The sequence below is a fragment of the Drosophila mojavensis genome, unplaced genomic scaffold (assembly GCF_018153725.1).
Source record: "Drosophila mojavensis isolate 15081-1352.22 unplaced genomic scaffold, ASM1815372v1 contig_16, whole genome shotgun sequence".
Lineage (NCBI taxonomy): Eukaryota > Metazoa > Arthropoda > Insecta > Diptera > Drosophilidae > Drosophila > Drosophila mojavensis.
The window spans coordinates 7,084,153-7,098,452 of record NW_025318693.1 but is presented as its reverse complement, the minus strand read 5'-3'; the positions used below and the strand labels follow the sequence as shown (position 1 = coordinate 7,098,452).

Sequence of the window (14,300 nt, the reverse complement as noted above, 5' to 3'; positions counted from 1 at the left end):
AAGGTACATCCCCTCCATCAAATGCAGCAGCTGAAGCAAAAGGAATAATTAATACTAATAATAAGTATGAATTATATATTTCTAGGCCATTACAGCAGAATGTCATATTAACATATACATATTATACTTGTTTAAGCTTTTAAATATTTCAAGATCGAGGTCATATACATATCTTCGTTGATTGATTGCTAATCAATAGTAATAGCGCTAAACATAAGAAAATTGACATGTTGTAGAGCGACATCAAGACATATTCTGTGCTATCATTGGCACACTGCGCTACTGATTTATCATTGAACATAAAGGTTGCTAATTAAATCATCTCATATTTTACTCAAGAATACGAAGGCAAACACTTGGCTCACATTAGCTCTTACATCTTTCAAAATATTTCTTAGACTTAATCAAGGTTAATTTTCCAACTGAATATAGAATTATTATTTTATTATTATTATTATTTTGATGAAGAGATACATTTTATATGACTAGTATATCACATCGCCAATATAAAGCTATGATTTGGCTCTGATACTCTTGTATAGCTAAACAAGCTATAAAACGGTCGAATTTTGGCCTCAGTTTAGCCGTAAGAAATCCATTGCCAATTCAGCGTATTTCACATCATGTCAAACATCTGCAATTTATGGCACCCACTGGGCCCTATCATATACATGTGTGTAATAGTTGTATAAATTCCCTTTCGGCTCCCATTCTGCGATTGCTGCTATGAATACTCGATTGAGCCAGCTCGCTCAGATATGTATCTCAGCTTGAAAAACTATCGCTTAAATAAAATGAAAAAGTTCAGCAATCACAACTTTCGCATGATGAAGCACGTAACCAATTTAAGCAACAGCAGCAGCAGCTGTTGCATGTCGAAACAGCAGCGGGTGGAGGTGGGCCGGAACTCCTTAGAGAATCCGAATCCTGTGGCATGCAAAGCACATGCTGTGGACCGAATCCAATTACAGCTGAGAGTGGGGGCCCACCTCAAAAGTATGCAACAGGCTCCGGCAACAACTGCGGAAAGAAGCTTAAAAGCTAGCAACAGTTTTACTCACATGCAACAGCTCCAAGCGAAGCGCCTAAAAGCGCATGCAACTGCGGACAGGCGGCATTTGAAGACATTTAGGCGCAGCTGTGAGTCTGCTGCAACTTAATGCGGCGGCACTCGCTGACAGCGACAGTTTGTAGCTTAGACAGGCGCCAATTAGCAGGCTGGCAGGCAGGCAATCGTGTTGCAAGTTCAGCGCTGGCAATTAGCATGCACGTTGCCCCAAAGTACTTGCGCTGAATGATTGCATTGGCCACACTTTCCCAGCTGAGGTCGGACTTGCACTGGGTCTTATATAGAATCATAATATCAGCTGCAGACGGCAGTTGGCATCGAGAGGGCTTGCAACACGCAACCAGGCAGCAAAAGTGAAAACAAGTGCTGAAAATAGTCCCACTAAATATTATTGTATATATATATATTTTAATTAAGAATTCATGCTTCAATGGTGACGTGTGTGAGTGAGCTCGACAATTGAAAACTTTTGCAATTTTGAGTATCGAATCCGCCTGCTAACCGCATAATTAGACGTGTGGCAGGTGTGTGTGTGTGTGTGTGTGTGAGTGCGAGTGTGTGGTAAGCCACGCTTGGCAGCCACGCTTAGTGGCATAGTAAAAGTCAACTTGGTTGCATTTACAGCCAAGCTGGGGCCCAGCATTTAGTGCCGGCCACTTTCGGCGAAAGGCCATTAAAATCGCTCAACTAAAACAGTCGTAAACATTTTCGAGAGCCTCTAAGAATTGAACTACATCTTGGCACTCAGTTCGATTCTAAGCAGCGTGCGGTGTGGTTCGTGCTCTCGACACCCAAAACTATGTGGCAGCAAGTGTGGCAGGTATATGTGTTAACCGTTTATGTGGCACTCGCACAGACAGAGGCCGGCATGGATGCTCGCTTTAATGGCGTCGCTTCCGGATTAACGAACAATGAGCAGCAGCAGCAGCAGCAGCAGCAGCAGCTGCAAGTGAAGCTCAATGCCTGGCAGCCATTGACGGGCCACAACAATTGGCTGATACTGCAGGCAACGGCGGCAACAGCCATGCGACAGCAGCAGCAGCCACAAGGGCAACTTCCTGTCAATTACTACGCCTACAATCATCGCTATCAAACGGTGGCGACAGCTGCCGCAAACGATGCTCCCAGCGGAAATTACAAACAGGTGCGATCCAATCTCAATGCGGCGGCTCCACGCTACGTGTGGGCCCTGAGCCCCACTCTCCATCAATTGCCGAACGGCGAGGATGCGCCGGACGTGCAGAGGGGACATATCGAGCCGGAAGCACGCGAAGCCAACAACCGCGTGACTAACACATACGCCAACACAAACGCCGCTGATGAGGCCCTTGATGTCCTGGCTAAGCCCACCTCAGCAACGGCTCAGCGCATAAACAACTATTTGACAACATTTGAGCGCGCCGTGCGCAAGGTGCGCAACTTTTGTGACACTGTGCGAGATCTCATCAGCGGGGAGGATGGAGAGGACTGGGATGAGGGCCACGAGATAAAGCAGGAACTGAGGTCGTTGGAGACAAGTAAGCTTGATTTTTAATAAAATTGTATCAATGCTCGCTCAGCAAATTGAACGAGCGTATTGCGTTCTGTCTAGCTGGCTGTGGATTTATATATCTGAACAAGAAACTCCATTATTCCTGGGTCAGACAGGGGCCAAAGTTGTGAGCCTCTATCTTCAACAATAGACAATAAAGAGCTGAAGCACATAAAATGTGTAATAAATAAATTCAAAAGGCCAATCGATAATATTTTGCTCGTAGCATTAAAGCTAACATAATTTAACAATAGGATTAAATTGTTGAGCATATTGATTACGAAATTTCATAGAAAAAACCTATTGTAAAATATTTAAAAAAAATATATAAATATTTTAAAGTCCTTTCACAAAGTTATCTCCCTTCAAACGTTTATTAAAATTTGAGCGAGTGTCCAGCAGCTCGTTACATCCCACTACAATACATTATTATTATTATTATTTTTTGGTCGCTGATGAACGGTGTCCATGACTCTGTTGTTGCGCTTGGACGCTCAAAGGTCTAGTCACTTAATTAACTAAAAGCTCGAGCTGTCTCTCCTTGCAGATATCCTGTCAACTAAATTGGTTGGGCGGAGCATAGACGCAGCAACTGAAAATGAAGAAGAAGAAGAGGAACAACTAGAAACAGCTACAACAACATCAAAGGAAATTCAAGGCCGAGGCAGCCAGCTGGCTGGCAGCATTCAGGGCCGCAAGCTGAAAAAACTGAAGAAGAAAATTCAGAAACTACTGCTGCCACTGCTCATTGCGTACAAGTTAAAGTTTCTGACCCTGATACCGGTGCTGATTGGAGGGCTGACACTGCTGGTGGGCACCACGGGCCTGGCCGGCTTCTTCTTCGCCCTGTTCACGGCCGTGATGAGCCTCAAGTCGTCGGCAGGTGTTGGCCATTCCAGCAAAGCGATTGTCTTGAAGAAAATTTGAGTTCAGCGGCGGCGATTGATTTCGGATATAGGTTAACGCCTCAAAACTAGAGCTCCACTTAATGGGAGGCGAGCTCAATAGCTAACGACGGTAGATTATTTTGATTAAATTGATAAAATGCCGAACGTCGAATGTCGACTGTCGAATTAAGTAATTTATTATCTGAGCTTTTGATGAGACCACTTTATTGGATATGCGAAATTTGTATACGCTCACCTAAGCTCAAACTTCAGATATTCAGGTGTAGGTGCAGTAGGGTATTCACAGTCGCCAGCTTAGAATCAGACCCAGCGCACTTTGGCCGCCTTTTGATTTCGAATTGTAGTTTAAGTAATTTAATATTTATTTTAATTATAATACATGTCACAAACAGAAAATATGGTTGTCAGCTGTAATCGTAATATTCCAAATAATTATTATAAATTTTAAAGTTGCATTTACTATATTGCTGCTCATAGAAAGCTGTATTTTAATTTTACCTCCATTTAAACCTTCTATTGAAATGTTTTGCATTTGTCAATTGCATTTATTAATTAAGAAAACAATAAACTGATTTAGGAAATATAATGTTTATTGATTTTGTATTTATTTCATTGAATTTTTGTGCATATTATTTTCTAATATAATTTGATTTAGTTCTCAAAAATATTATGTTTATAATTTTGATATTTTTACAAACAATTTAAATGTAATTTCTCCATTTATTATATTTTATATTTTATTTCTTCATTTATTATAGATTATAGATAACTAAAGTTATTGTAGTACCAATCAAGTGAATCATACCCCAACCTTGTTAGGGTGTTTCTGACAGCTACAAAAACAACAACAACAACAACAACAACGACGGCAACGCCAACCGGATGCCCGAAAATCGCGTTAACACTCAAGTGACGCTAAAAGCCCAGGGCATTGCCAAAGTCTGGTCATGATATGTGACGACAGCGAGGCGTTTGGCGTTTGGCATTTGGCATTAGTTGGGCCGCCATTTAGTATGCGTGTTGCGGACCTGAAAACAACCGTTAGCACCATGACATCCCTCACACCCTCACTCACACACACGCAGAAGCATTTCGACAGCCAAAGTTGAACAACAATTAGATCCGTTTGCCAACGAAATGTTGTCAACAAACTTTGTTTTATTTCTGAACTTAAATTTGATGTTTAATGCAAAACGTATATTAATTAAGCCAATTAAAATGCTCATATGAGCACGTATATGGTTTTTTTTTTTTTTCTGTCTGCTAATTGGACGAAATTCCGCTTTAATTTCGTTTTTCCATTGTATTTGCGATGCGCGCGTAAAATGTTGCTAAATAATTAATTTATGGAAGTCAACAACATTTTACAACTGCAAATGAAATTAGTTTTTGTTTTTGCATCTCTTCTTTATTACACATTTAATTATATTATGTATTTAAAGTGTATTTAAAGTTAAATGAAAATAAAAAACATGTTTTCTCGGACCTTAAATACGCGGCGACCTTTGAGTGGAAGAAGTAGATGAGGAGAAGGGCGAAGAGTAGGTGCACGGGGCGTGTCTGTAGGTGGCATTTCACTGCGATTTAGAAATGGAAAAATGCTATTCGTGTGTTGTTCAGCTAAAATGGCAAGTGAACCGCAACGCGCCAAGCAAAATGATAGCCAGCGTTAATAAAGAGTTTTTACTTGTTGATGGCTGAGCCACAGCAACAGCAACAGCACAGCCAACAAGCGGCAACAATCACAACAACAACAACAACAACATGAACGATGAAACCGTTTATTAAAGTAGGGAAAACTTAATGTGTGTTCGTTCACGCTTAAGTAAAACCGAATCGAAAACCAGAACAACAGAAAGCAAAAGAAAATAATTCAAAAAGAAAACAAAATATGGCAGAACGACGAAACTTGAATACTCTTTGAAGAGAAAGGGCTCCGTAGGTGTTTGTTATATATTATAAGCATTAGAGAGTGTGTTTTGCATAAAATTTAAAAATATTATCAGAAATAGAATTTTGAATGCTACAGTAGTATCCGGCTATAACGACTGCTCTTCTGGTTCCCAAACAAACTTTAATGAGTAAATGTACATATATGACTATAGCGGCTTCCGGATATAACGACGGTTCCTTAAGCGCCGTTATAATCGGATTCTACTGTACATGCACTTGAATTCTTTATTAAGAGTTTCATTGATTCTGTTACGAGCACAGCTGAAACTCGACCTTCCATAGAGCAGCTGCTCCTCTGCCTCACAAACTGCATACAAGAGTCAACATACCCCGCACAGCTGTGCACATAGGAGAACAAAACAGCTAAGCAGCAACCATCCAGCTATTAGCCACTTGGCCAGAACAGCAGCCCCTGCGAGTGCATTCGAGTGCAACGAGCTGCACTATGCGGGCGCACTAGCCTTTAACTTAGTTAGTTAGCTTAGCTTAGTTGCCCGAGCAGAGCGCTGCTGCATAGAACTATAAGCGGAATGTCTAAAGTTTTACTGTTCATATCCTGCCTGCTGGCTGTGGGATGGGCGCATGGGCTGCCGCCGGCGGTGCAGCTGGGTGGTGCAATTGTCGCAGCTGTCGAACAGGATGCGGAGCAGCAGGAAGAGGAGCTGGCAGCAGCAGCCACAGTCACGGAGCAGCGCTGGCTGCAGTCAGCAGAGCAGCAGCTGGAGCGAGTGCTCAGCGGCGAGCTGAGTGGCCAGCAGTTGAGCCAGTTGCTGGGCAATTGGTCAGCCGAAGGTAGGCAGCTGGAGGTGCAGCACTCATCCACATCTCATCTGCGCTTTCGCTCATAATTAACATTTTCGTTTTGGCTAGCTCGCGGCAAGCATCACAAACACAAGAAGCTGATGAAGATGCTCTTTCCGCTGGTGAGCGCGGCGGTGCTGGCCAAGTTTATATTGCTGCCCTTGATCTTGAAATGGCTAACGGCGCTCTCGGCCTCATCATTTGTCATGGGCAAAATAGCGCTGGCTGCCGCCGGCCTGCTGGCCTTGAAGTCCATGATGAGTCCAACGCACGAACGTCTGGAAATTGTGCACGCCTCGGCGCCAACAATCAAGAGCTACCATGGCGATCTGTCCTCGAGCGGCAGCAGCTGGATACCACTTAGACAGCACTACATACCGCTGGGCGTGGCCAAGGACTCGTATCGTTACGATAATAAGCCCTTCCTATAGAGACTAGATCTGTTTTAGTGTTACTCTCTGTGTTAGTCTTAGCCAATAATAGGCCAATGGTAATAAAGCCGCATAACTCTTCACCTGCACCTGGCTTCCATTCACAGTTAATTAGCACGCGTCCAAATGCTGTTACGTGGACCCCGCCGTCTGGCCGAACAGAGCGGCAATGCGGCAATGCGTCAATGCGTGCACAGAGCCGTTATGCATAAAACGAAAAAACGGTTTATTGCGCATGCGCGACGGCCAAGACGACTTGGCCAAGACGAACTTCCGCAAATGCGTGTTGCAATACAAGTGGTAAACAGGTAAAAAAACACAAAGGGCTTATGTAAAAGCCCAAGCAAAGTCAATAAACAGGTCGTCACAAATCAATCAGCATGCAGCAGCTGCAGTCAACCACTTGGGTGGCTCCGCCAGCGAGGGTCGTCACCAGAGTTTTCACTCACTCGGCTAATTACTTTACGTAAGCTCAGTCAGAAAGAAGAACTGAAAGTTATCCAACAGTCGAATGAGAATGCCGCCACGAGTCATGGACTGTGGCCGTAGCTATGCTTGGCTCTTGCGACACACAAGTGAAAGTTGTAGGGCGCGCAGTTTATGGTTAAAAAAGAAGACAACACACAGGCACACACACACACGCACACGCGCATACAAGCCAAACACAATTGCAGGCAGTTTAACGCCAACACCAAAGTCGCATGCTGTCCGCATATCTAACAAATCGATCAACAAGGCGGCGCCTCTCTTTTTTCTAGCTTCAGAAAATAAACAAGTAAAAGTGCGGCAGAAGCTCGCGACGACGACTGTCAGATACCCTGTAGAGAGACTAATAAAAGTGGAAAAACTTGTTTTTCATTTTAATTGCTTATTATTAGTTCTATTTGTTCTTTAGAGTTTTAGAGCTTTATTTCTATTCATTTCGTACTTCTATATATATTATTTATATTTCTATTTTGGAGGATTTCTAGGTAACGAGCTAAACAAGTTCAATGTGTATTTATATTAAAATATTATTATGAGGTAATTCATTATTTAGATTGTAACTCAACCATATTGTCTTCATAGACAATTTATGACCTAAAGTTTTTTTCTGTCCGTATTATATATATTCTCCCTTCAATAAATTAAGCTCTCTTTCTTGTAGACATAATTTTATTTATTTTATTTTATTTAATTGTTATATATGTTTATATAAATATATTTTGAGGAAAAACAATTTTTTTTTTCAATTGATTTTTTGTTTCATATTTTTTATTTTATTTTTATTATTTTTTATTTTGAGGAAAAACAATTTTTTTTTTTGCAATTTCTATTATTTTTTATTTTTTTTTATTTGTAAATTTATTTTTATTTTTATTTTTTTTTTTATAATCAATTAGTTTTTAAAATCATTTTACTCAAATATATTGAGTTTTCGTGTGTGTTTATATAGAAAATTTATTACTAATTTTTTTAATGCTATTATAACAAAAAAACAGGCGAGATTCATGTTACATATTGGCTGCCCTAATCAGAAGACCCCCTTCGGTTCTAATACTTGAGCTGCAGGCGGGTGTTGTCAACGGCGTCGTGAATTTTATCGCTTCAGTCGCATCTCGGTCTGCACGGCTGACAATATTCTCAGCATAGTCGGCGCAGTCGGCGCTGGACGCTTCGATGAGTGCGCAATGTTTGCGACTCTCACGGGATTACTTAACCAGACCATTTAGCATAGATACAGCAGCTTTAGCTTCAAGTTGAAGTATTTGTTGTTTGAGCATTTGTGTCATCAATTTCACTTTCTTTGGGACTTGGGCAAATGGGTTAAGGCAAACAACGCGCTGCCATTGTCCGGCCCTTGGCGCAGCTCAGTTCAGAGCCCTGTGAAAGCGCATGCACTCCCACAGGGAGGAGATGTTCCCAGTGTTTCAAGCCAATTGCTAGGCCAACATTTAACCACAAAGTGAATTGAATTCGTCAGCCAGTCCATGAATGACAGACAAGCCCTAAAATAAAAGGTCTGCCCCATGCAAGAAGATAACGCTGCACTTTCTCAGACGACGACGATGACGCCGTCGACCAAGACAACGTCTACGCACAATATTGACAATTCATATTTGCGCAAATGAAAAGAAAATCAATTTCACCTCTTGGTATTTACGCGTTTAACCCAAAAACGTAGCAAAACACATTTTTGTATTTTGTTTTTCTTTTTCTACTTTTTTTTTTCCTACTTGCGACTTTTAGCTTTATTTCGCTTCATGCACAGTCGAAGGTGGGCAACACCTTTAACCTAACAGAGCAGAAGCTCCTTTTCTGGTGTGGCTGAATATTTGAGAAAAGAGGGTAGACATTTGACTTGAGAGGCCCCAAGAACACGTAAAGGACAAACACAACACAAATATAATGGGCCTCATCCATGATTTATTGACAGGAAAATGTTGAAGTTGTTCAATAAATGTTTACCGAATTTATGGAAAATATTTATATATAATAAGTATATGATAATAAGAGGAGAATGAGTTGCAGCATGTGGAAAATATTCTTATTTCATATCAATTTCATCTATAAATTAGATTTCTCGCTCGAATATGTATCTTATATATTCTCTTATATTTGGTCATAATGTCTAAAAAGTTCCTCGAGGAACACCTGCATTTACATAACTGTTCCTATGTATACTTATCGGTCTGGCAAATCGATATGTATTTATTATATATGCATTGCAAACACGCAATTGGGTCAATAGAACGCACGCTGAATGCCTCGCTCACAGCGGTTGGCATTGCCAACTTGAGCTGCGAAATATGTCTGGCTAATTTAAAAAGTAAACTTGGCAACAACAATAAGATGATTGTGACTTGAAAGCAGCGGATAGCTCTGCAGATACCCTGGAATGATGAATCTTGAGCTGGCAATGTTGAATAACAAATTCGAGCTTATTAGAAAAATAAAAAATATATACAAAAAAAATATATATATATAAATTTGCTTGATACAATGGAGAATTTGCAAATAAAACTGTATTAATTTTACTAAGTATCTAAGTATATATAACAAATTCTAATTACCAACCCACATAAAATATATTAGCATTAATAAATATGTGCTAAGCACAGTAAAAGTTGTATGCATATATGTGTGTATATTTGTTATAAAGTTTATTTATATACATACATAGACATTCTGTGATCAGAAAACATAATTTTAATTAAATAACAGATATAGATAGTCAGCATCCGGATGTAACGTCTTCGCCTACGAGTCAAACCATTTGCCATAAAAACGAAAAAATATGTATATTACAGGGTATATCAAGTACGACTCACTTGTAGAGCTGACCACACCCACAACGAAAGTATGCGGGCCAATTTGTTTTTGTTGCTTTTTTTTTTTTTATTTCTTTTGGCCACTTGTTGCGGCTAATTGGGCGATGCCAGTCAACAAATTGAAGCTTATGAGTTTTGTATAAATATATTTGTATATATAGTATATATATAGATAGTTATATCTGGGACTGATTTGGCGCGTTAAAGGCCTTTGTAAGGCTGTCAAAAACGCATTATTTGCGAGAGCGAGACGGCAGCAGCGAGTGCAAAAGGGTTGGCTGACAGTTGTGCTTGGTAAAAAAGAGAAATTTCTATATGATTGGCATTTAGAAATTACGTTTGATTTGACATTTAGCCGGACAATCGATACGGAGCACCAATTTCATTGTTGTTGCTATTGTTATTGTTGTTACTGTTGCTGCGAATGCAGGAGCCGGCGAAATCAGGTTTTTCTGATGTTCGCTGCAAATTGCAAAATTCACCGAAAATTACATAACTTTCACTCACGCTAAACGACGCCAATGAATGAATGCGAAACTGGACCGCAAGTTAAGCGAAAGATGATCGGAGCTAAAGACTTGGTTCGGACATTGGCAAGGTGAGTTATCATTAATGAATGTGAGTTGCGAGCATTCGAGGTGAGTGCGAGAAGCGGTGTGTGGCAACTGCTGAGAAATATTTGACATGCCGCAAGCTGCAAGCGAACAGCTCTATGCAAATGAGCGCAGCAGGTGAATCATGGGCAAGCCGTGTGCTGTGCGGGTATATATAGGGTATATATGTGGGGTATGCCTAACGTACCTTCTTTTTTTTGCCGTAGTAGCTGTTATTGTTGCTGTTGCCGTTGCTGTTGTTCGATTTTAGGCAGCTAAAACAATAACCGAAAATAAAGGCGCGTCACTCATACGCAGCGTGTGACATGGCGACGCCCGTAGGCGTCAGCCAAATTCACAGAGCAGAAACCAAAAGCAACAACAACAATAACAGGAACTACAAATGAAACAACAACAACGACATACTTACACAGCATTTAGTGTCGCATATCGTTGTAATATAAATGAAAGTGAGTAAATTGAGACTTTTGTTTTTCTCCTGCTTGACTTTTTGTTTTGTTTTGTTTTGTTTTTATGATTATTATTTTGTGGATTTTGGCTTGTGAATAGTTTTGACTTCAATAAGCTGCTGCTTTAAATGCTTTAAAAATGAAAAGTAAAATACAAACTGTGTTATTTCGATTTTTTATTGGCGGCATTCTTTGTATGAGATCTCATGTAGCTCTACGCCGGAGAAATGTCGGAATGCCGCAATGCGTGAGAGCTTAAAAAACGTGACAGAGGCAGGCAGAGAAGAAAAAACTAAAACAAAACGGACGATGAATCAGTTATAAACGTGTTTGAGCACATATCAATTAAATAGGCGAAAAGCTTAAGAAATACTATTTTCGACTTAGCATATGCTAATTGATTGTATGATATGAATTAGGCTCATCAATATTGCTCAAAAGTTTGAGCTTCATTTAGATTAGCCTCAGAAGCTGACATATCCATGTGGAGTGTCAACTTGTAATGCAAATTACTTTATTCCGACAATTGATCACTATCTTTTTGATGAATTGTTTAACCTGTCTATGTTTCAGATGAACTCTATTTCAAACCATCTTAATCGCACTCTTGATCTTGTGTTTGTTAATCATGATTTGCTAATTAATGTCGCGAGATCAACTCCTTTCTCCTTACCTGAGGATATATATCATCCCACTTTAGAGGTTTTATTAACTATCGACAATCCTCCCTCTAATACTCCAATGCCTTCTAAACTTAGTCGCTGTTATCGTAAATGCAATTTCGTTTTGCTTAACGAACTAATTAATTCAACAGACTGGTCTATTTTATATGAGTCGGTTGATATTAATTTAGCATCATCGTTTTTTTATTCTACCTTAAACTCTATTCTGGATGTTTGTGTCCCTCTCCGCCGTATTTCGCCAGTTTCAAATAAGCCACCTTGGTTCACCAAAACTCTTTCGAACTTAAGAAACATTAAAACTAAATGTTTTAAAAATTACAAAAAGTCTGGTTCAAGTATTGACTGGTCCAAATATTCCATTGCCAAGTCAAACTTCAATCTTTTAAATTCTAGCTGTTATGAGAATTATCTTACACGTTGCAAACGTCAGTTTACTCGTGATCCCAAACAATTTTTCTCATTTGTAAACTCGAAGCGTAAATCCTCTGGTTTGCCGTCCTCATTTGTCCTTGGAGGTGAAAAAACATGCAATGATCAGGATTCCTCTGATCTATTTGCTGATTTTTTTCAATCCACTTATTCTTCTGCTGATCTCTACAGCAACTCATATCCTTATTCTCTTCCTGAATATGGATCTATAAATACTCCCAAAGTTACTGCATCCTCTCTGGCTGCAGCCATTAAGACATTGAAATCATCTTTCTCTCCTGGTGCTGATAATATTCCTAGTTGTGTGATTAAAGAGTGCAGTGTTTCTCTTCAGTCACAATTACTAAAATTGTTTAACTTGTCCTTGGATACTTCTGTGTTCCCTTCAATTTGGAAAGAATCTTTCATCATTCCCTTATATAAAAAAGGTGGAAGATCTGATATTTCCAATTATAGAGGCATCGCGAAATTATCTGCTATTCCGAAGTTATTTGAGAAAATCATAACATCGGCCTTGCAGCATTTTTGCAAATCGATTATTCAACCATCTCAACATGGTTTTGTTCAAAATCGATCTACGTCCTCTAATTTACTTGAGTTCACGTCGCTTGTTAATGACAGCTTTTCCAAAAAAATGCAAACCGATGTTATTTATACGGACTTCAGTAAAGCATTTGACTCAGTACATCATTACATACTAATTCTTAAGCTTGAACGCTTAGGATTTTCACCCAGTCTTGTCTCTTGGATTTCATCCTATTTAACGGGTAGAACCCAAAGAGTCTTGCTGAGAACAGCTATGTCTAAACTTATCTTTGTTTCGTCTGGTGTACCTCAGGGTAGCCATTTGGGCCCATTGCTCTTTTCCTTTTTATAAATGACCTTCCTAGTTGTATCTCGTATTCCACTATATTTATGTATGCTGATGATGTAAAACTTTGCCTTCCATACTCCAGGGCAAATGGACATCTTCACCTTCAAGATGACCTAAATGCATTTCAACTTTGGTGTGTGGCAAACCAGCTTGACCTAAATTGCTCAAAGTGTATGACAATGACCTTCAGTCGTACCGTTCCTCTAATTGTTGATTATAAAATTAGCAATAATTCCTTACGACGCATCTTTACAGTCAAAGATCTTGGTGTATTCTTTGACTGTAAACTTAACTTTAATCTTCATATTTCTACCATAATTAATGAAGCCAAAAGTGCGCTTGGCTTTATTAAACGTTGGTCTAAGGAATTTAAAGATCCTTTTATTACCAAGCGCTTATTTACTTCGCTTGTGCGTCCTATCCTAGAGTATTGTTCTGTCGTATGGTCTCCGCAACATAAACTGTATCAGGATCGTATCGAATCGGTCCAAAAACAGTTTCTTCTCTTTGCCTTAAGAGACCTTAGATGGGACAGTAATTTACGATTACCGTCTTATCATAGTAGGCTCCAGCTAATTGATCTTCCATCGCTAACCAATCGCAGAACAATTTTAGGAATTGTTTTTCTGCATAAATTGATTAGTGGTGATATTGATTCGTCCTCTTTGTTGGGTCGTCTAAATTTTTTGGTTCCGTCCCGAGCAACTAGACACTATCGTCCGCTTCATTTACCTGTGTGCACTAGGGATTATTCTTTGCACAGTGCGTTTCATGTTCTTTGTGTTAATTTTAATAAATATTATCACGTTTTTTCCTTAGAGCTCTCTCCTCCTAAAATAAAAAGTGTACTATCAGCTTATCTTAGGGAAATCACTCACAATGCCCAGGCATAAGCATTGGCATACGCTTTTGCTGCTAATGTTGTGTTAGTGATTTCTCAATTCTATTCTTATACTCTATTTTTGGCTCTTCCATTACTCTTTTCTTTTTATTATTTCTTATTCTTTTTATTAACTTTTCTTGCAACTTCTCTTATTACCGGCCTTTTTCTTTTTCTATACTTTACCTCTTCTTATTTTATTCTTTTTTTATTATTGTTTTTTTTTTTAACTCCTTTTATTTATTTATTTATTTTATTTTATTTTTTTTTAATATTATTATTATTTTTTTATTTTTTATTATTATTTTAAGAATTATTTTAAGTATGCTAAATATTGTTTAATAACCTACATTTTAATATTTTATTT

General features: G+C 39.2%; 2 protein-coding genes across 2 annotated transcripts; both read left to right on the top strand.

Moving 5' to 3' along the window:
- The first annotated feature begins 1,937 nt into the window (after window positions 1-1,937).
- LOC6573153 lies at window positions 1,938-3,610 on the top strand. The gene is made up of 2 exons (XM_044007319.1): window positions 1,938-2,586; window positions 3,148-3,610. The coding sequence occupies exons 1-2, from the start codon at window positions 1,938-1,940 to the stop codon at window positions 3,525-3,527; spliced, it is 1,029 nt and encodes a 342-aa protein (XP_043863254.1). The 3' UTR covers window positions 3,528-3,610.
- Window positions 3,611-5,641: 2,031 nt separating this feature from the next.
- On the top strand, window positions 5,642-6,760 carry LOC6573154. Its single transcript, XM_001999209.3, has 2 exons — window positions 5,642-6,253; window positions 6,332-6,760. The coding sequence occupies exons 1-2, from the start codon at window positions 5,992-5,994 to the stop codon at window positions 6,691-6,693; spliced, it is 624 nt and encodes a 207-aa protein (XP_001999245.1). The 5' UTR covers window positions 5,642-5,991; the 3' UTR covers window positions 6,694-6,760.
- Window positions 6,761-14,300: the final 7,540 nt, after the last annotated feature.